Raw genomic sequence first — 22,830 nt, 5'->3', positions numbered from 1 at the left:
TTTCATTGTAGTTAAATGTTTTCATATCAGCATGCACATTACGCTGTACATGCTCCACTTCCTGTTGATCATCTAACACCCACATGGAGAAATGTGACTAGTTTTTGCCAGGAAATATAAACTCAGATAGACTGAGGTGAACTCAAATGAATTCACTTACGCAAACTCATGATGGAGTGACCTCCGGGGGGAAAGCACACATCTCCATCTACGACACATTTTGGATTAAAGGCTGAAATTAGTGTTTTAGTAGTGGCGATTCAGTCTAAAAGTAGCAATCAAATATCTCAAATAGCTCTTTTTCTGCTGCCCCACATTTCAACATAAGACCTGTATTTTCAAATCCACTTTTGAGAGCTCTGAGGGTCCACTTATATATCTTATCTTTGGTGGTCTTTGGGAGCCAACATGAAGAAAAAAGATGTATGTTGAAAGCATCCTTATCAGACTAGTAGTTGTTTACCTGTCACTCTAATATCTGTAAAGCAGCTCTATTCTTGTATGACACAGGGCATCAACCTGCACCAAACAGCCCCTTTAGACAGCTATCAACAGATCTGACACATCAAGTTTCTTTCTTCCCCAACAGTCAAGCTGTATCAGGCCTCAGAAAGCACAAGGCCATCAATAAATAAACAGGAAAGCAAGTGGTACTGAGAGCGCGGGTGTCCATCTACTTTGCCTACGTCTCTCAGCAACTTCAGATGGGCGACTATTTTTGGATGCCAAGTACTTTCCCTGTTTCAGACTGCCCACTAGTACTAGATAAAATAAAGTCTGTGTGTGAGTGTGCTACAAGGTTAGAATAGTAACGGCATAGTTGCAAACAAAATATATATATATGTATTATCATAAATTACCTTACAATGATGCACATACATTAAAAACTACTTCTAGAAAAAAAACTTATCAAAAGCCAATGGAAGGCAAATATGCTTTTTTGCTCTCTTGCTGAGAGTTTTTTTTTTTTTTTTTTTTTTTTAAGATTATTTTTTTGGGGCTTTCTTTCCCTTCATTTCAGAGTGCCAGTGGATAGACAGGAAAGGTGGGAGTGAGATGGGGGATGTCACGGAGCAAAGGGCCGCAGGTTGGATTTGAACCCGGGCCGCTGCAAAGGCCTCAGCCTACACAGGGCCACGCTCTTACTGGGTGAGCTAGAGGTCACCCCTCTTTTGCGGAGAATTAAAAAAGATTGCTACCACTCATATATGTTAAACCCGTTCAATATAAAGCTATAGGCAGGAGACATTTAGCTTAGCTTAGCATACAGACTGAAAGCAGGTGGAAACAGCTAGCCCGGTCTGTCCAATGGTACCAGCACCTCTAAAACTCACAAATTAGCATTAACATTATATTTCATTTGATTTGTTGCCATTGTTTTGTTCCTTTTAGATAATGCTTCTGATTACAGTTTTGATGAGGTGATGGAACACTGCTCTCTTTCCAAAAGAACATTTTGACCCTTAATTGTCTCTTTTTGAGGTAGAAATATGTAGTATATGACCATTCTATAACTTTCTATAAACTTTGCTTAAAGGTTTGTTATAAGGGAGTCCTATGAACTCTACACTACATGCACTGAGAACATCTGGAAAGTGTTAACATGAGTAGGGGTCCCCCCAAGACAGAAAAGACCTTTTTTGGAGTTGTGCCAGATAACAGGCATTGATTGGCTAAGTTCTGTGTCGAACCATGTACTCACACATATCACGCCCTATGTTGATACAATGCATAGGATATATACGTTACTCACACAAAGGAAAGGCAGAACGACTTTTGGAAGAATTTGAGTTGGTCGTTCTCCAAGCTTTCTGCAGGAGTTTGTTAAATTGATGCTGAATCTTTGCTTGTAATAAACCTTTTTATAATCAAGATCAGTGTCGGCGGATTCCTCTTCATACAGCATCACAGCATTACTATTTAAGACACCACAAGAAGAATACCAAAAAAAATTCTATTTTGAAGGTGCCTGTGCACACCTTGCAATGTGTGTTTGCACCTCCATTCATGTGTGCAGCTGTGGGTGTATTTGTGTACATGCGCTCCACTACATCCGCTGGACTACAGCTCTTCAGCCCTATTATTATCATCATGCCAAGGTCAGATGAGTGGGCAACTTAGCAGAGGAAGACAGATAAGTATGATCGAACTGTTAGATAAATCAGGGTAGTGCATTTCCATTCACTGATAGCAACTTTCAGACCAGAAATATATAAAATCCTGTCTTTTCTCTGCACTTCTGTATCACTTTACATCAGCTAACACAACGGAAATCTCTGCATGATGATACTAGCTGTGAAAGTTCAGTTGAGGGCTATCGTGAAACTGCAACAGCACACTTCTGGGGAGATAAGCTTGTTACTGTAAATTACTAAATAGCTGCAGCTATCATGTACAGTGTGTATGCGTGTGTGACAGAGAGATTGGAGTGAATGAGGGAGAGAGAGAGAGAGAGAGAGAGAGAGAGAGAGAGAGAGAGGAGGAGGAGTGAATGTTGCAGGGGAGTGAATATTGACAAATGAAGCAAATTTGAAACAGAACACTTTAGGTGAACGGGAATGCTGCACTGACAGAAAACACTTTTTGCAAGTCAATTTTTGTACATTTACACATTTAAAAAGACAGTAACGGTTTGTAGCCCAAGTGACCAAAAGGTACACATAAACAAAGGTATTATTAAGCAATACTGAGCAATGTGTGTGCTTCAGCAGGGGTGAGCTTGTTGTGGTGATTGTCTGAACCATGCGACCCAGTCAGCCAGTAGCCTATTTCTATGACAGATCTATTTATTTCTGACTTAACTGGTATGAATATACGTTTGTAAGTACATCTTGAACTTTGTGATGAATCAAAAGGGATGCATTTTGGGGACTACCTTGTTATTGTACATGTATAAAAGATTTACACCTGCAGGACTAAACCGCAGTCTTCCTTGTGTGTGAGAAGCAGCTGTCACCTGCTGTACTTTAGCTGTACCTCTGGTGCTGATGAAAACTAGACTTTTCAGAGAGGTGTTAAATTATGTGATGCAGGTGTATAGCTTCAAGACGAGATGTGAATACAATGGGATGTGCGTAGATGTCGAATATTGCAGCTTCTCTTAGCTCCGTGAATCCTGATTGCCATTATGGAGCTGTGAAAATCACAGTTTCTTTGATCTCTATAAATCCTCCAGGATTATACAACGAGCATTTTTGGCTTCAAAGAATATAGTAAAGCTTTAAAATTGCCATACTGCCCCCCCCATTCGCTTTGTATAAAACCGTGGTTGGCGTACTTTCTAGACATAGTTATGCTTGAGCTCTCTACAGCAAGGATTAACAAAGCCAAATCATCGACTACCTATGGAAAAGCACAGCAGCACAAATATCAGACCTAATGACCTCAGCATCACAAGAAATAGAGGAGAGTGACTAGGCAAGGTGTGATTTCCATTCGTTTATTTGTTTTGTTTTCCTCGAGACCGCAGAGGGTGGGGGGTGGGAGAGGGTTTTTGTTCTTGTTCAATTTGTGTTTATGTTCTGTATATAAAAAAAAAAGAAAAAAACTAAAAAATTGATCATAAAAAAAGTGCCATACTGTAGCTTGTGTAATATGCCATCAATAAAGACAGGCCGTTGGTAACAAATTAATTTAGACATTTTTATTATGGGACATAATAAAATTGACCTGATTATTAGAAGCACATTTAAGTCAATAGGTTGATGAGGAGTAACCTGAATTTGTTTCACCAAGAATATGGTCAAAAGCTTGAGAAGCTCTTTAATGAAAGTATGTATTGGATAATATACTCAATTAAAACTTCTGAACCTCTGACAAAAAAAGATCTGTTTTTCCACTGAATTTAGATTTTTAGGATATGTGGCTACACACTGTGTATGTACAGTACATACAGTGCAAGCAAATCAAACAATGTGCAAAAGGCTATAGTGATGACTTTCAGGTTTAATGGTGTTTCCATCAATATCCAGTGAACTGTGTGAAAAATGCAGTCCTTTTTACACACACACCCCAAGGGTAAATGGGCTATGACTCTGACACTACTCACCCAATAATCATCTCCAAACACTTTTAAAGCTCAAAGTCAGCACTCTAATCTCATGATCTTTACTTCCAGTTTGCTGCAGTATGGCCAAATCAATAGAAACAAAACTGATCATATACTCACTGACTCAGTGATGAAATAGGTGCTATAAGCTGTGCATGTAAATAGACGTGTGTGTAGGCCCAACAATAGTGGGGAAAGATACATCTTGATTATGTTTTCTTTTTTTCCAATTGGTAGACCAGCAATATTGTTTTCAGCTCACATTTGTCAGTGTTGGTGTATTTTTTGTAGTTTAATCATTGGATGTAGGCTATAGTGGGTGGTAAGCCCAAATACGTGGGACCTCTATGAACAATGACACATACTCACTCAATCAATCAATCATTAAATTAGGCCTAATCATTAATCACAGGTTTACAAAATGTAATGTTTATTTCCACATTGGCCAGTTATTGTCAAAGCCGAATTGAATGGACAATTTTTTTTAATGATAAACAATATAACAATGATAACAATATACTCCATCATTTTCACCTCTTTTCCCGGTTAAAGATGATAATGCGTCCGTGTTAATACCTTAATACACACATTCCGCAAATGTATTTTCAAGCACGATTCTATCTATTTTTTCTATCTTGGGAAGCCGATTGGCCATGAGACACAACGTGGGCGGGCTCATGCCTCTTTAGCAGTCGGTGATTAGTTGTTTATTTGAGAGCGAAAAAAAGGGTTTTGCGTTTCTCATTGGAGGGAAACGTCAGATGGCCTTTCGTTTGATTGGTCAATGTAGCTGGCGGGCTATGTCATCCATGATTCGAATTTTCAAACTGTGTTCTTGATTCATTCAGCGACGATACGTTTTAGTGCTAGACAGAAGTTAGTTTTAGGAATTAGGTGGGAGTTGATTAGCTACGTCCAGAGTCAAAGGTTTTTGCGAAACCAAGGGTTTACCAGTAAATATAAGAAAAATGGCTCAACCACTGAAGGTAACTTTATTAACTTCGATATTTAGCTACTGCTAATGTTAGCTAACTTAACGTTACTGTAAAACTAGCTAGCCATCAGCTAGTCAACGTTAACGTAGCTAACTGTTAGCTGCAGTGAAACTTCTTAGCAACGGTTAAAGTTAGCTAGTTAACATTGTTTAGTACAACTTTAACCTAGTTGTCATTTACGCACTGGTCTAGAAAAGAACAATGTTTGATGTACCCCAATAACTCCCCTCCCAGATACATGGCACGACATAACATTTGATGTAACGTTAGCCTAGCTAAGTTAGGCCAATACATTTTTAGAAGCCATGTTGTTACCGTTAACGTTAGTTAGCTAACGTGAATGTTGACGATAACGTTACGTTGCGTCTCTTCCTATGCCATTTAAGAAATAACGTTAACGTTAGTTGTCTCACAACATGCCTTGCACACGCAATACTAGCTAATGTCGTTATTCATTAAGGGTTAAGTTAACTAATAATTTAACAGTTAAGCTTATGTTGTAGTCAACGCTAATCGGTCCGAAAGACAAGGGAACTGCACTCAAATGTAATTTTTTTTTTATAATTATATTTATCAAAACTAAAAAAATCATTAAAAGTGTGTAAGTAACGTTAGACACGAGCATAACTTCTTTGGTCTGCAGTACTGTTTACATATCAAAACTGGTGGTATTGTGACCTCACATTGGAGAGGCATTATTGAAAAAAAAAAGAAATGGCTGCAACAAGTAAACTCCGGTTCAAACATCCGCTCGTCTAAAGTGTCCATGCAACACATTGCAATCAGATCCCAACAACTTCAATGAGGTGTTTTGTAGACAGCACTGATTTTACATAATTTTGTTTCAGTAGACATGCGTTTTTGTGTTCACCAAATTGTCTGAGGTTTTGTCTACATTAAAAGTCAAGATTCAAGTAATTACAACAATGTAGAGCTGTTTGAGCAAGTTTCAGTTACTTGTAACACAAATGGAACCCCTGCTCCATTATGCAAGATAACATGAAAATAAATAAAAAGATAAATTCACATAAAAGATAACCATGTGTCATTCGCTTCAGACCTTCTTTGAAAACAAGCCGGTGGAAAAGACGAAGAAAGATCCGAAGCGGCTGTCAGTGGAGAGGATCTATCAGAAGAAGACACAGCTGGAGCACATTTTGCTCCGACCGGACTCCTACATCGGCTCTGTAGAGCCTGCCACCCAAGTAAGAGGTTACCATGGAATGACTGTCTTTGAAATTGATGGCTTCTCTAATACACCTTTTATTGATTTAAGACAGGGGTCTTCAACGTTTTTTAAGCCAAGGACCCCTTAACTAAAAGAGAGACGGAGCAGGGACCCCCTAATACATATATTGTATAAAATTAAGTTGCATATTAAACTGGGCCTACAATAACATGTAGGCGACCTGAAGCATATATATATATATATATATATATATATATATATATATATATATATATATATATATATATATATATATATATTTGACAATAATTTGGAGGGCCCTCTGCAGTGACTCTGAGGACCCCCTAGGGGTCCCGGACCCCCTGTTGAAGATCAACATGGGGTTTAAGACATTGGGTAAATCTCCCTGGAGCTGATTTGAGGGTGGACTGTTTTAGATATTTCCTGAAGAATTTTGCTCTCACTGCGGAGTTGCAGGATGTTGAGTAGGAGAGCAAAGCAATAATGGTTCACATTTTACAAATGTATGCGTGATCTTTGTAGTCACCAGTTGACTTCTTTCCTTAGCAAATGTGGGTGTATGATGAGGGTGTTGGACTGAACTGCCGTGATGTGACGTTTGTGCCTGGGCTTTACAAGATTTTTGATGAGATCCTTGGTGAGTAAATAGCTCTCATAATTCTAGATGGTGTACATTCTAAATAGAGAAAATGTTGGGCTGGCCTACTTTACTGAAGCAATTTTTTTTTTAATTCTTTCTACAGTAAATGCAGCTGACAATAAGCAGAGGGATAATAGCATGTCCTGCATCAAAATCAACATTGATGTGTGAGTAATATATAATATATATTAGTATATAATAAAATATTGTATAATTCTACCTCAGTGTCCCTTTGCTTGTAAGTTGTAGAATAGCCCCAGCTCATATCCAGCTTAACTGCTTTCTTTGGTAGCACAGAAGCACATTAGGTAATGTGTCTTTTTTTATTTTTAGTGAAAACAACACCATCAGTGTGTGGAATAATGGGAAGGGTATTCCTGTGGTGGAGCACAAGGTGGAGAAGGTCTATGTGCCCGCCCTCATCTTCGGACAGCTCCTCACCTCCAGTAACTATGACGATGATGAGAAGAAAGTCACTGGTAAGACTGAATGTGGAATTTTAAAGTGTATTTATATGTAAATGCTATGTTTTAAAAACCTGGGTTTTATTGATTGTTTTTAGTTTAGGCCATCTTGGCTTTTGGTTATAACATTTTTCTTACCAACGAAATTGCGGAGATTTTAGCATGTGAAGACAATGTTAGACGCAACTTTACAATAGAATCTAACAGGGTTAGCCTCATGTACAGTTAAACGATCAGCCATGATCACAGACTTGAACAAAACCCATGGTTAAATGTGACATTTAAACTATTTGGAAACAAATATTTTATCATAACGGTGGATTGGCAAACTATGAGCATAAGACCCAGGTAGTCGTTGTAATGTACAGCTGTTTTTTTGGTGTTTAATCAGTAGACCGTTAATTTGCTAGTATCCTAACCCACATCTTCATACCAAAACTTGTTCTTTAGGTGGACGCAATGGATATGGGGCTAAGCTTTGCAACATCTTTAGCACAAAGTTCACTGTAGAGACTGCCTGTAAAGAGTCAAAGAAGATCTTTAAGCAGGTAGGAAAGAGGCTGAGGAACATTTGCTCTTTTGTAATCATTGTAACTTGTAAGGGAAACATGTAATTTCACAATATGTCCATGTTTTTTACAGACTTGGTACGACAACATGGGCAGGGCAGGGGATTATACCCTCAAAACCTTTGATGGAGAGGAATACACTTGCATCACCTTCAGGCCAGATCTTGCCAAGTTTAAAATGAGCATCTTGGACAAAGACACAGTGGCTCTGATGACCAGGAGGGCCTACGACATCGCCGGATCCTCCAAGGGTGTCCGTGTGTTCTTCAATGGCAAGAGGCTGCCAGTAAGTTACCATGCTGTTTCACTTTTCTGTCTCCCACTTTTCCGCCTGTTGCTTTCTGTCAACGACCTACATATCAGCTATCTTTTACTAAATTAGAAATGGGTTTTATTTGTCCTTTTCAAATATCAATAATTAGATTGAAAATTAAATTAAATTTTGAAGCAGATTTGTAAGTTCTCGGCTTATCTCCAGCTGAGAAAATGTTTTCAAAATGTAACCATTTCTTTTTTTGGCATTTAGACTTCTACATATTATGGCATTTCTCATCTTAAACCTTTACTAGCTTTGATGCATGAGTTAGTTTTTAATGGTACAAACAGGAATAACCATACCACTCATTTTCAACCATTTTGAATTGCCTATTGAGTTTTAACTGTTTATGATTTTTACTGATCATTGCATAAGCCTGTAGGGGTAATTCTTGTGATCAATACTAAGGCCACTCTTGTACTTCAGCTTACAGGTTTCCGTAGCTACGTGGACATGTATTTGAAGGACAAGGTGGACGAGCTCGGTGGTGCCCTCGCCGTTGTCCACGAGGTCATCAACCAGCGCTGGGAGGTCTGCCTCACCATGAGTGAGAAAGGTTTCCAGCAAGTCAGCTTTGTCAACAGTATTGCCACAACCAAGGTAATGTCAGTGTATTTTTATATATATATATATATATATATATATATATTGCCACAACCAAGGTAATGTCAGTGTATTTTTATATATATATATATATATATATATATATATATATATATATATATATATATATATATATATATATATATATATATATATATATATATATATAAAAAATTACATGTCTTAAGTAGTCTGTTAGAATACTGAGCGCCAATTTCAATGTTATCTTAATTCGTCAGCCCTGTTGCATCGGAGTGCAGCTATTGAGAATTTTAAGGCTGACTGAACTAGTAGACCAGGTTTTTTGGCAGCTGAGTATATGTTTGGCTGCCCTCCCAGCCACTTTGTGTCACTATGATTAAGACTAATGTCCTTTTATTCTGTAAATGGGATCTTGTGTTTGCCCTCTGGACCTCAGGGAGGGAGGCATGTCGACTACGTGGCTGACCAGGTGGTTGCCAAGCTCATTGAAGTGGTGAAGAAGAAGAATAAAGCTGGGGTGGCCGTCAAGCCTTTCCAGGTACAGTCATCGTACTGTGAACTCAGATCCAAGTATAATATTCTAAATATTCCTTGGTAGCAGAATGCATAACTGAGTATGCTCCACTCCCGCTCCATCCAGGTGAAGAACCACCTGTGGCTGTTTGTCAATTGCCTGGTTGAGAACCCCACCTTTGACTCTCAGACCAAAGAGAACATGACACTGCAGCAGAAGAGCTTTGGGTCCACTTGTCCTCTCAGCGCCAAGTTCATTAAAGAGGTGCCAATGAAGAACCACCGGCATTGCATGCTCACCCAGAGAAGTGTTATCATTCCGACCTCACAAATTTGTCTTTATTTTCTGTTCTCCATAGGCCACATCCTGTGGGATTGTGGAAAGTATCATGAACTGGGTGAAGTTCAAGGCTCAAACCCAGCTCAACAAGAAATGCTCAAGTGTTAAACACACAAAAATCAAAGGGGTGCCTAAACTGGACGATGCCAACGATGCAGGTATTGTATACCACGCCATTTTTCTCTTTTGTACAGTCTAGCCCCACGAGGAAGCAAATGAGCTGCCATCATCCTGCAGTAACCATGTTCTCTGGCAGGTGGGAAGAACTCCATCGGCTGCACACTGATCCTTACTGAGGGAGACTCGGCCAAGACGCTTGCTGTGTCTGGGCTGGGAGTGGTCGGCAGGGACCGCTATGGCGTCTTCCCTCTCAGAGGAAAAATGCTCAATGTCCGGGAGGCCTCACTCAAACAGGTTAGACCAACAGCACTTTCCCTCAGTCATTATATGGCAGCTGCATGGTTTTGCAGATGTATATGTCATATAGATAGATCAGTGTTGTCTTTACCTTGGATGGACACAGATGCATTTACAATATATTATATTAATAGTGTCTTAAGGGCTTTTCACATGGGGTGGGGGGTTGAGTTCACTCAAATATAACCAATATAAAACTATATAAGTTATCAGGACATATACAGCCGGGCTTTTGCTTGTCAGAGCATTGGCACAATACTGGATTTATTGTCCGTAATTATGACTATGCTAATTTAGCTAACTTAAGCTATCAACAATAACAGTCCATGGTAAGGAAAGACTAGTATTGCCACGGTTTGTTATAAATCAATCTGTAATTAGGCATATATGATACCACAGTCAGCTAAACTCATTCAGTTGTATGGCAGATGATTGCATGTCCACACCATTGCTGCGTTGTTGTTGATGTCGTTTATGTTCTGTTTTTTCTGTTTTCCAGACTTTATTGTTGTCAGATGTTTGGTGTGGTTTTTATTGTTTTTTATTGTTTATGGTTATTTGCTGTTTACTGTTGTATGCTTAATGTTTAATGTGGCTCCCTTGAGTGCAAAACAAATTCCCCTCGGGGCAATAAAGGTTTCATTCATTCAACAGTCCGTGGTAAGAAAAGACTAGTATTGCCACTGTTTGTTATAAATCAATCTGTAATTAGGCATATATGATACCACAGTCAGCTAAACTCATTCAGTTGTATGGCAGTGATACAGTGGTGCACAGAATCACCATGGTTACCACACATTCCTGGCGTTACCTGGCGTTTAATTGTGGAGCGTTGTCCTTCACATGAGGAGCGTAGTAGACCCAGCGGATCCACGCGACTACGCAGGCGAAGTGTCGCTCCCTGTGTGAAAAGCCCTTTAGAATGCATAACAATGAGTTCAATCAGAGATAAGCATATTGGCCATCATCTGTCTGTGATGTATGTAGTTCCGCAAATAGCTGAGAGTAAAAGTTGTTCTGTCTTCCTCAACAGATCATGGAGAACGCTGAAATCAACAGCATCATTAAGATCGTTGGCCTTCAGTACAAGAAGAACTACAGCGACCCAGAATCCCTCAAGACTCTGCGTTACGGCAAGATCATGATCATGACAGATCAGGTGTGCCAGCGGTTTTCATTTGATCTGTATTATCATCTCAGGCATCTATTCTATGTGTAAAAGTTGAAGTGGTATTAATTCTTTAGCTTTACTGATTACATTTATGACTAGACTGTACTGTATTTCTGTGATTGTGACAGGATCAAGATGGCTCCCACATTAAGGGCCTTCTAATCAACTTCATCCACCATAACTGGCCATCGTTGCTGCACCACAACTTCCTGGAAGAGTTCATCACCCCCATCATCAAGGTACATAATCTCCCCAAAAGTCTCACACTGAAACCACTGGATGTTTGGGCTGTTGTTGTCAAGTTATTTTATTTGATTATTTAAGGAAACTAATGATTTTGTGGATATAGCATATTATCTGAAACAAATTTGCAACAACACTGCCATCTGGTGTGAAAACCACAGAACACTTGCTTTTACAATTCTACCATTTTAAAAAAAAAAAAAAAAAAAAAGACTTTTCATGAATCCTTTTTGATGGTGATCATATCCTATCTTTATTTTACCATTTTGGTGCCAACCATGTAAGCCCGTTAAATTACCAGGTTAGAAGATAAGTGATTGCAGATTACTGTTATTTCCCTCTCTTTAGGCATCTCACAAGAAAACAGCGCTGTCTTTCTACAGTATCCCTGAATTCAACGAATGGAAGGAAAGCCAGTCCAACCTCAAATCTTGGAAAATAAAATACTACAAAGGTTTGTTACAAAACCCGTGTATGGTAGTAAAGAAAATACAAGTAAGCAACCCTTCATACCTGGCCAATGTCATGGGTAGTCTTGTGCCATTATAATAGCTCTCTCTAAAATGTTGTGGCCTTTGTCCATCCAGGTTTGGGAACCAGCACATCGCAGGAAGCCAAGGAGTACTTCTCTGATATGCAGAGACACCGTATCCCATTCAAGTACTCTGGACCTGAAGACGATGAAGCTATCACCCTGGTAAGATGTTACCCGTCTGTTTGGCTCATTCAACAGCCGATTAAATGTATAGTACGCACTGGGGAGGATCACGTGAAATGTAATTGTTGAGAGAGACCCCGTAGTGCATTTGTAAACCCATCGCAGCATGCACTATAAGTTATCTCAAACTTCCTGGTTAGGATATAATTATCAGTCAAAGTGTTAATATCTGATTCTTTTCTTTTTATGCCCAGGCCTTTAGCAAGAAGAAAGTGGAAGAGCGGAAAGAGTGGCTGACCAACTTCATGGTCAACAGGCGCCAGCGCAGGGCTCACAACCTGCCTGAGGTAACCAACAGTTGGTGAACTTTACTGTGCTTTATTATTGTAAATTGTTTTTTTAGTTTTACTTTATCTTTTGCCGTCTCTTCGCAGGATTACCTGTACGGTCAGGCCACCAAGTCCCTCTCATATAACGACTTTGTCAACAAGGAGCTGGTACTTTTCTCCAACTCTGACAATGAGAGATCAATCCCCTGCCTAGTGGATGGTGCGAGAAATGATGATGATCACCAAGAGCACATTTGTAACTCTTAAGAAACACTGTTTGTTATGAGAGTGATTTGGTGTGTGTCTGCATTTGTGTGTATGTCAGGTCTGAAACCAGGCCAGAGGAAGGTGCTGTTCTGTTGCTTCAAGAGGAACGACAAGCGAGAGGTGAAGGTGGCCCAGTTGGCTGGCTCGGTGGCTGAGATGTCAGCCTACCACCACGGAGAGGTGAGATGACATTACACTTTAATGAGTGGATTTTCTGCATTGGTTTACAATGTTGATGATTTTTTTGTAAACTTTCTGAGAAGCCTTGTGTGTCTTTTCAGTGTCTTAAGTAGCCTGTTGCGTTGAAATCTGGCTACTGCCAATTGTAGCTTTCATATGTCTGCCTTCAACTTTTACAGTGATTTGAAATTGATACTGTCATCCTGTTTTCTGCAAGACCTGATTCATAAAGTTTCAAGTTAATTGAATGTTATTAGTTTGGAGTACAATAAGCAAACAAACAACCTCTCATAGCAAATTAATATTATGCCGACTGTTTTTTGGTAAGCACTGCTAGCTCTATTTAGCATTTGTGATAATATTAGGATTAAATCTCTTGAAATTTTCATTTTTCAGGTCTCTTTGATGATGACCATTGTTGGTTTGGCCCAGAACTTTGTGGGAAGCAACAACTTAAACCTGTTGCAGCCACTGGGTCAGTTTGGAACCAGGTTGAATGGTGGCAAGGACTCTGCCAGCCCTCGATACATCTTCACCATGCTCAGGTCGGCAGCCTCCTTACAAACTACGAATAATCTGAAGTTACAGGCCTCCTGCACACATTTGAGAATGTGAAAGTTAATTTCATGATTTAACCCAACTTTCTGTCCTTCCAGCTCTCTGGCCCGCCTTGTTTTCCCAGCTGTGGATGCCAACCTGCTCAAGTACAACTATGATGACAACCAGCGTGTTGAGCCGGAGTGGTACATTCCCATCCTCCCCACTGTGTTGGTGAACGGCTCCGAAGGTATTGGCACAGGCTGGTCCAGCAAGATCCCCAACTTCGACTTAAGAGAGATCATCAGCAACCTCCACCGTATGCTCAATGGCGATGAGCCTCTGCCTATGGTGAGGACAGGAAATGGCTGATGCTTTCTGAGAATGATTTCTTGTGTCTTCTGCTGTACAAATCAGATAATGAGAGTGCCTTTTTTTTCTCCCAAAGCTTCCAAGCTACAAAGGCTTCAAAGGCACAATTGAGAAGGTGATGGACAACCAGTACATCAACAGTGGAGAGGTGGCCATCATTGATTCCACCACCATTGAGATCTCTGAATTGCCTGTCAAAACCTGGACACAGGTTAGTCACTAAAGCTTTGTCCTTCCTATTAGGGATGTGTTCAGGATGTTCCATCATGTACGTTGATGTCGTTTTCAGCATAGACCCAAATGAAATTACTTTTTTTTTTTTTTTAAAGTACCTTTGCGACCATTTTAATTACCTCTACATGTTATTTCACGTTATTCTCTGCGGTCTAGGCCTACAAGGAGAACGTGCTGGAGCCAATGATGAACGGCACAGAGAAGGTTCCTCCTCTGATCACAGACTACAAGGAATACCACACGGACACCACCGTGCGCTTTGTGGTCAAGATGGCACCAGAGAAGCTGAGTGAGGCGGAGGCGGCTGGCCTCCACAAAGTCTTCAAACTTCAGAACAGCCTCACCTGCAATTCTATGGTAACTGCTGCCATGCACATATCTTAAGTTTTCGCGACTCAGGGTTGGATCAAGTCTTCTTGTACTTTTTTTTTTTTTTTTTACGGGAAATCTCAAGCATTAACAAAGAGCTTAACCTGTTCCAAACCTTATTTGTCTTATGTCTTATTTTCCCTTTTGTTAGGTTCTGTTTGACCATGTGGGCAGCCTGAAGAAGTACGACTCTGTGCAGGACATTCTCAAGGACTTCTTTGAGTTGAGGATGAAGTACTATGTGCTGAGAAAGGATTGGTTGATTGGCATGCTGGGAGCAGAGGGTGCTAAACTCACCAACCAGGCCCGCTTCATCCTGGAGAAAATCCAGGGCACCTTGGTCATTGGTTAGTAGCTTGTTACATGTTTTTGTTTAAAGCATACACTGCTGCAATTTAATTTGAAAGACATACAAACAAGAAAGATACATGGTTTGTATTTTTAATTACTGTCCAATAATGGTGAATTATTATATAGTGCAAGATTCAGCCATAAAATGAAATGTTAAAGAAAAGCTATTTAAATTTTCCATTAGGAACAGCTTCTGACATTGTTATATTTATGGGAATCACAATTTATCATTTTAGCCATAATTGTGCAGACCTAGAATGTGTTTCAATTTCCCCTGATCAAAAGTATTAATACGGTTCATCTACTTGTAGAGAACAAGCCAAAGAAGGAACTGATTCGCATGCTGCAGGAGATGGGCTACGACTCTGACCCAGTCAAGGCTTGGAAAGAGGCTCAGGAGAAGGTGGGACACTTTTAGTCATATGGCTTTCAGCTACATTAATCAGGAGTGCTAGATAATCAGCCTCCACCTGAGCAAATAACATGGTTTGTGTTCATGCTCTTTAGGATGAGGAGGAGATTGACGAGGAGGAGGGAACGGAGGAGAAGGAGGATACCAGCGGGCCTGACTACAACTACCTGCTGAGCATGCCCATGTGGTTCTTGACCAAAGAGAAGAAAGATGAGCTGTGCAAACAGAGGGATGCTAAGGTGTGATGTTGTCAGCTATGCTGCAATCATATTGATGGTTCAAATTTAAAATTCACATTGGGTTTAAGGCTATTATCTGACCAAAGTGATGATTTATAGTTGACAGAGCTGAACACCCTGAAGAAGAAAGCTCCAGCAGACCTGTGGAAGGAAGACCTCGCTGCTTTCTGCGAGGAACTGGAGGTATTGGCTCCTCATCTGTCTACACATTCTATACTTTGAGCTTGGATTTCTATACATCCAAGCACACCTCCTCAAGTCACATATGGTCAATTACAGTATGTCCACCACAGTTTAAGAAAGATCGTCAATATCATTTGCTAATTGAGTCATATTGCCAATCCTGTATGAGCATATTGAGCACTGATTCAAACCTGTGGTTCTATTCAGAGTTGTCTCGAACTTTCCCCTCCTGAATAATCTTCTGATCTTGTTTCCTCTTGTGCTCAGATTATTGAGGCAAAAGAAAAGCAGGATCAGGCCATGCCTGTCGCTAAAAAGGGGGCTGGCAAAGGCAAAACGATGAAGGTGAAGCAGGAGACTCTGCCCACGCCGCAGGGACGCCGCGTTGTCCCACGCATTACCAGTGCCATGAAAGCTGAGGCTAACAAGAAGGCTGATCTTAAGAAAGGAGAAGGCAAGAGGGGCAGAAAACCCAAGGTATGTCTTTTCAAAAAAAAAGTCTGCCTTGAAGTTGTTATTTATAGTTTATTGGGTTTGTAGTAAGTTATCCCAACTGTGAGAATATCTGCGTCTTGGAACATTTGTTTGGTACAGCACACACTCCAAGTGAAAGTAACGTTTAGTTTGACCTCATTTCTGTAATTGTAGAGTAATGATGTAGTGATAAAGATGGAGTTTGGAGAAGATGCAGAGAACACAGAGAACACAGAGCCGAGTGAGGAGATTGGCTTGGTTGCACGACTGAGCAAGAAAACTAAAACCCAGGCAAAGGAAAAAGGTGAGAATGGCTGAAAATGTTACATTGACCAATCTTGAGTTGATTTTGAGTACAGTCCGAGGTTCAGAGGTGTTCACTGAGCTTGTGCCTTAAATACTTTCTGTTAAAAAGCAGATCATATCTAACTCAATTTTGGGATAAGGATTATTTGTTTATCTTGTGTATTGATGGGACCTCTTTCAACCAAACCCCTCAGGATTACAAACATGCATAAAACACACCAAACCTTTGGGAAATAGTCTTTTTATTTAACTATTCAAGCAACAATACTGTAGTATAAGAGAATCCCATCAAAGCTTAAAATATTCACTGTTGATTACTTCTGAAGCTCCGGACCCAAACAAAATGGTATTGGGAGCCCTTAGGAAATACATAATTTGCACTTCCACAACCCTCGGTGCATAATAAAAGCAACGTTTTTTTATTATTATTATTTATTTGATGCCAAGCTTGCCACCTGCTAGATGAATTACTATGTATTTCAGAGATAAGATACAAGGCTACATACCTTATGTTTATTATGTCTACCTTTTTAAATTTCAGATTTTTACCACAGCAATTACTCCACATCCCCACTATTATTCCAAACTGACTCAGGGGATGTGCCATACTGCTTGACAGACTTCTGCTGGATGTTTGTAGAATAGAAACAGACTGGACATGTGTGAATTGAGCATAGCCCACGGTGGATAGTTTAGGGGGCTGGAATATCGGAGCATTCACAACATAAATGACCAAAAACCTTGACCATTATAAGTAATTGGTGACAGTAAATTATAACGGATTGCACTTTAAAAAAAAAAAAAAAAAAAAAAAAATGTATTGTCTGTAATGAAGCTGCATTGCATTTATATTAAAGATGGCTAAGAAACACACTTCTCTGCAGCAGCATCAAAGACGGGCAGGCAGAGCACTCTTCAGTTCAAGCCTGTTGCCAAGAAGCCCAAGAAGAATCCGTGGTCGGATGAGGAGTCGGCTGAAGAGACTGACGATCTGTCCGACGATAAAATGGAGACGGAGGAAGTGGTTGTCCCCAGGAAGCTGGCCGAACGCAAAACTAAAGGTAAATCTACTGGATGACCCTGACCGCTATTATTGCTTATAGATAGACCGGTGTAACTATTATGTTTCCCATCTGTTGTCCTCCTATGAAAAGCCTCGGTTTTCTTATACATACTAGGGGTGCAAGATATATCGACTCAATATCGTTATCGCAATATCACGTTGCGCAATGTTATAGCTAGGGGTGCAAGATGTATCGATTCAATATCGTTACTGCAATATATCGAAAGTGTCGCAATAAGTATGCAATATTTAGTTTATTTTGTGGAGCGCTGCGTCCCATCCGTTGGCTGTGTGGCTTAGTTGTGTTTGATTTAGAGCTTAAAACGCTATGATGATCATGTTTCATAGGCCAGTTACCGTGCCACTTGCACATGTTAGTACACGTCAGCACACGGGTCCACTACGTGATAAACCCTATGGAGCGTACCACGTGTGTGCATATTTGGACAGAGTGACAGTGTAAGTGAAGATAGATGGAGACAACAAAACGGAACGAATCACAGAAGTGAAAGAAAGGTTGTGTCCTGTTCTCTTTATTTATTTTATACTGTCCAACCAGTAAAACATGTCCTGTTCTGTAGACATGGTCCTTATTTATGTATTCATGTTGTACCAGTCCAGTGTGACAGTCAGTCAATTAATTACTTGTGTTGTAATTAAACTTGTTTAATTTGTTATGAATCTATTTTGATGCATTTTCCCGTAACTTGTAAATTTACATGTTTAAAAATATCAATTAATATCGATATCGCAATATTCATAATCAATATTGCAATATCACATTTTGTCAATATCGTGCAACCCTAATACATACCGAATACTTGGCACCTCACTATTCTATCTTCCATTACCCAGACAGTGAGACAGACGAGATCTATTCACTCTCCAAAAGTTTGGGATTTTAAATCAAAACACAGATAATGCATTTCCTGACGCTAATTAGCTCTCCTATCTCAATTCCCCTCTAAACTGATCTTTGCAACAGCTGTTTGGTTATTCATCTATTATGGGAGGACTTTACTACTACTAAGCCTGATTCACATGGCAGATTTGCTAACTCAAACCATTCTGTTGCTTATTTCTCAAGCTGCGGTGAAGTACAGTATGTCCGACAGTGAGAATGAGTTTGATGACTGGGGGAAGAAGGAAGCTCCAAAACGGAAAGCGGTTATCAGTAGTAGTGGTGATGATGATGATGATGCTAGCTTTGCCCCAGAGCCCACGGATGACAGCGACATGGACTCTCCAGCCCCATCTCCCAAGGTTCCAGAACCCACGTGAGTATGAAACGACAAACAACTTGTTGTATGAAGCTTCTTTCACATCAAAAGTTGTTTACCTTGGGTGCCCAATAGCTCAGTTGGTAGAGCGGGCGCCCATATGTAGAGGTTTACTCCTCGACGCAGCGGTCCGCGGGTTCGATTCCGCCCTGCGGCCTTTTGCTGCATGTCATTCCCCCTCTCTCTCCCCTTTCGTGTCTTCTGCTGTCCTATCAAAATAAAGGCTGAAAATGCCCAAAAAATAATCTTAAAAAAAAAAAGTTGTTTACCTTAAATCAAATTTTGTCATTCCTATGCAGGAAGAAAATGGCAAAGAGCACATCGACAGTTAAGCAAGCTAACACCAAGTCGAGCTGTAAGTATCTTCATGGGACCACAGTGTGATGAGCCTCAGAAATTAGAGCCCGACCGATATATCGGCGGGCCGATATTAGGCATTTTCCAAACTATCGGCATCGCCATTTATCACTGCCGATAAATTAATGAATTAAAAAAAAATACAATAAAAACGAACGAAACACCCTTCAAGTTATTGGATTGGATTATTATTTTTTAAATCTATATATCGGCCGATATATCGGATTTTTAAAATTACCAAATATTTGTATCAATATCGGCCTCAGGGTTTCCTGCAGAAAATGTTAGTTAAGGTGGTAGGTTTGCCATCTGACCGGCAAAAATTTAAATATATAATTAATACATCTCTGTAGTGCAGACTGCACTACACACTACACTAAATATTAAATTTAAATAATAATACATTAATTAATAAATAACCAGCTTTTCAAAATAACAGTTGCAATGTGCAATTTTAAGCTCATTGAACTATTTTCAAAAAAAGTGCTATAACAATTTTACTGGCATTGCTCCCATTATCCTCCGTGACACGCACTCTTCCACTTTGCCTGACAACTCTTCTCCAAAACTGCGCGGAGATAACAGAGCTCAGCCCATAGCTTCACACACTCCAGCAGATAGTATGCATGAAATAAAAACAGGACACATAATTTCACTGTGTGTAACTACGCTAACTAACCGTGTGTTGTGAACCGCGTGTAGTGATTAAAAACAAACGGACAACAGCTGTCTCTCAAAGACCGGGCAACAGCCGGGACATTGAGAATCCACGCGCGAGAGGTGATGGATAGTTCTAGTCACTTCGTCATGTATTCACTTGGTTGAAACAAGAGAAGAAAGCCTCACTGATGTGAAGAACAGGACAGAGAAACATGTATAAATATTCTCTGCCCAACGTATGCCAACACTCCGGTAAGTCCACTCACCCCGTCTCCGTCCGGGCATGCCCCGGGAGGCCGCACATTTGTTGACAAACTCCAAATGTTTTTGACAACCTAGTTAAGGCGGTAGGGTTCCCCAACTTAGGCGGGCCGCCCAAGCTGCAGAGTGCTGCGGGAAACTCTGGGCCTTAAAAATCCTTTATCGGTCAGGCTCTATCAGAAATGTTGGGCCAAGGGTCTGAGGTTTACTTAATTGCTCTATGTGGTACTTTGCAGCTCAGTCGGATGATCAGGAGCCTGCACCCAAGGCTCCAGTTCAGCGTAAAACCAAGGAGGCTGCACCCAAGGCTCCAGTTCAGCGTAAAACCAAGGAGGCTGCACCCAAGAAAGCTGCTGCTGCTAAGAAACCAGCTGCATCCAAGAAGAAGGCTGCAGGTATTTAGACGAGCCTAAAAGGGCCAGCTCGGAGTGGTTTATATGTCCCCCAGATGAAAGAGCAGGTTAAAGTTTGGAAGTTATAATATTGCTGGCATTGATTTCTCATCAAACGGTACCAATAACAAGTTAAATTGTAATGCTAGTTGTTCTGGTAAGCACATGTAGATTGGATACTTAAAGTGCATGATAAAAAAAAGAAAGAAATGAAATGCATCCTTCCGTCATCTGTCAGTTGTTTTTCCTGTTAACTTCTCATAGATGTGAAGCAGCCCTCCATCCTGGATGCTCTTTCTAAATCCAAACCTGCGTCCAACACGGCTGCCAGGAAGGTCCCTTCATTTGACTCCAGTGACTCGGAGGGAGAAGCCAGAGCTCCAGTTACAAAGACTAAGCCCGTTCTCAAACGGAAACCGCTCACCAGTGACGACTCGGACAGCAGCTCAGGCAACCTCATGTCACGGCTTAAGTCCAAAACAACTGCCAGCAAGGTCAGTTTCAACACAGAACTCTGAATTCAAAAAGTTCTTGAGGGGTTAAAAGAGCATAGATAGATAGATAGATAGATAGATAGATAGATATACTCACATTTTAGTAAATATTTCATAGATGGATAAATAGATATACTCACATTTTAGTAAATATTTCATAGATAGATAGATAGATAGATAGATAGATATACTCACATTTTAGTAAGTATTTCATATCTTTTAATGGACAACACTGAAGAAATTACACTTTGCTACAATGTAAAGTATTAAGTGTACAGCTTGTATAACAGTGTAAATGTGCTGTCCCCTCAAAAATAACTCAACACACAGCCATTAATGTCTAAACCGCTGGCAACAAAAGTAAGTACACCCCTATGTTAAAAAATGCCTCAAAACACACTGAGGCGATGCCAACTTGAGCGTAAGCTCTGCGTGTAATACGTCTCCATAGCATCAGGCAGCGCTTCTCTGTTTTGTTTCCCAGAAAATGAAAACCGGCAGCTGATTGGACAAACGCGTCACGTGGGTCTTTTTTTCTCCGAAATTCGCAGCCAGACTGTCATGGCGGCTTGTTCAGAATACAATCTCATTTGTACTAAAATAGTTCACCGAAACGTGTTTCTGAAAACATTTTAAGCGAGAAATAGGCCATGCAGTTGCTGAATCTGTCTTCATTTCAGATCGACAAAGGTCAGTTTAAAAGATTTTCGTCAGATTTTGAGAGGCTCATCCGCTCGCCATTTCCGGGTGAGTCCCGACTGCCCTGTCTCCGAGTGAGCATGTCGGGTCGGCCAAAATAAAGGCCGACAGCTCCTCCGACAGACAACGGCACGGAACACACCGAACAGACTCGAGTCACCGACCTCGCCAGACTGTCCGACGGCCGATTATCGGCTCTGTGTGTCAGCGCCTTAAGTCACTTTGAACAATATTCATAGCTGAATGTTTTCTCTGTTATTGCAGAAAACCAAGAAGTGGGAAGAGGACGACAGCTTCCAGGTTTCGGACCAGGAGGCAGCGGCTCCCGCAGCCGTGGCAGCGCGGGACAAACCCTCACGTGCCCGGAAACCTGTAACCTACAACCTGGACTCTGACTCAGATGAAGGCTTTTAAATGTTACTCTGTCAGTTTTAGATTTTGTATTAAAGACAGGTTCTTACTCATTTATACATATAGTTCGTACCATGTGATTTAATTTGGCTTCGTTTTTATCGAACGATGATTCCATTTACGCTTGTGGCATAATTAGACGTGCAACTCTGCAAACATCTGTTTGATACATCGTATTAAAAGCAAGTTTCTCATCAAAGAGCAGAAGTAAAAAAAGAAGCTTAATGTAAATGTATGCCCAATGCATAGACTGCAATATACCTGTGTGCAGGTTTAGTTTTAGTCTTACTTACTTGAAATGTATTTTGTAATCCAGTTGTTTGTTTTGTCTTGTAAATATTTCAGTGGCTGTTCATTTTTATATTTAGAAAAATAAAGTTAACTTGTTTGTATTGATTGTGAAATCTGTCATCTGTCTGTACAAGTCGGGTTGTCAACATTGAAATGAGGAGCGTGAGATATACTGTGATGTCATTTGGAACAGGTCATTGGGAGTTTTGAGAGGGTAACATTTTATTTCTACATTAAAAGGGTATAGATAAATAAGCTTTTGAAGACTGAGTTATACACAAGTTAAGTGTGTATTCATTTAGTGAGATAAAGATTTTTTCAGTACAACATTGATAAACCAGTCCACAGTCACATAATCACCAGGAAGCAGTCATAACTGTATTGCTTATATGAAAGAACTAATCTTGAACTTCAAAGCTCAATAAAAATTGTCAGGTGTATTTTAACGCTAACTGAATGACTCATACTATATTTACGATTAATTACAGGTTGCTTTGTGC

At 40.2% G+C, this 22,830-nt stretch overlaps 1 protein-coding gene across 3 annotated transcripts; it reads left to right on the top strand.

Moving 5' to 3' along the window:
* Window positions 1-4,851: 4,851 nt before the first annotated feature.
* Window positions 4,852-22,301, top strand: top2a (DNA topoisomerase II alpha). Of its 3 annotated transcripts, XM_031291394.2 has the most exons (36): window positions 4,852-5,034; window positions 6,102-6,248; window positions 6,800-6,890; window positions 6,997-7,060; window positions 7,227-7,372; window positions 7,808-7,905; window positions 8,000-8,212; window positions 8,669-8,842; window positions 9,264-9,365; window positions 9,468-9,605; window positions 9,700-9,838; window positions 9,937-10,094; window positions 11,131-11,256; window positions 11,397-11,507; window positions 11,860-11,965; window positions 12,099-12,208; window positions 12,424-12,516; window positions 12,604-12,718; window positions 12,824-12,945; window positions 13,342-13,490; window positions 13,602-13,833; window positions 13,931-14,065; window positions 14,245-14,445; window positions 14,609-14,804; window positions 15,120-15,211; window positions 15,316-15,459; window positions 15,559-15,642; window positions 15,910-16,119; window positions 16,291-16,420; window positions 17,307-17,483; window positions 18,573-18,762; window positions 19,065-19,120; window positions 20,280-20,311; window positions 20,351-20,438; window positions 20,700-20,929; window positions 21,893-22,301. In XM_031291394.2, the coding sequence occupies exons 1-36, from the start codon at window positions 5,017-5,019 to the stop codon at window positions 22,040-22,042; spliced, it is 4,767 nt and encodes a 1,588-aa protein (XP_031147254.1). In that variant the 5' UTR covers window positions 4,852-5,016; the 3' UTR covers window positions 22,043-22,301. The 3 variants fall into 3 exon arrangements, with proteins under 3 accessions (XP_031147254.1, XP_031147253.1, XP_031147252.1); XM_031291393.2 differs by having other exon boundaries at window positions 17,310-17,483; window positions 20,280-20,438; XM_031291392.2 differs by having other exon boundaries at window positions 20,280-20,438.
* The last annotated feature ends 529 nt before the right edge of the window (window positions 22,302-22,830 follow it).

Source organism: Sander lucioperca, chromosome 22 (genome assembly GCF_008315115.2).
Source record: "Sander lucioperca isolate FBNREF2018 chromosome 22, SLUC_FBN_1.2, whole genome shotgun sequence".
In the NCBI taxonomy this organism is placed as follows: Eukaryota; Metazoa; Chordata; class Actinopteri; order Perciformes; family Percidae; genus Sander; species Sander lucioperca.
The sequence above is the reverse complement of the archived record's forward strand: the minus strand, read 5'-3'. Positions and strand labels throughout refer to the sequence as shown.

What these genes read in the sequence shown, in the direction of transcription:
- top2a (XM_031291392.2), top strand. An exon ending in GGGCTCACAACCTGCCTGAG is followed by an intron (nt 12,517 to 12,603) that starts GTAACCAACAGT and finishes GTCTCTTCGCAG; the next exon opens with GATTACCTGTACGGTCAGGC. An exon ending in CCCAAGGTTCCAGAACCCAC is followed by an intron (nt 18,763 to 19,064) that starts GTGAGTATGAAA and finishes ATTCCTATGCAG; the next exon opens with GAAGAAAATGGCAAAGAGCA.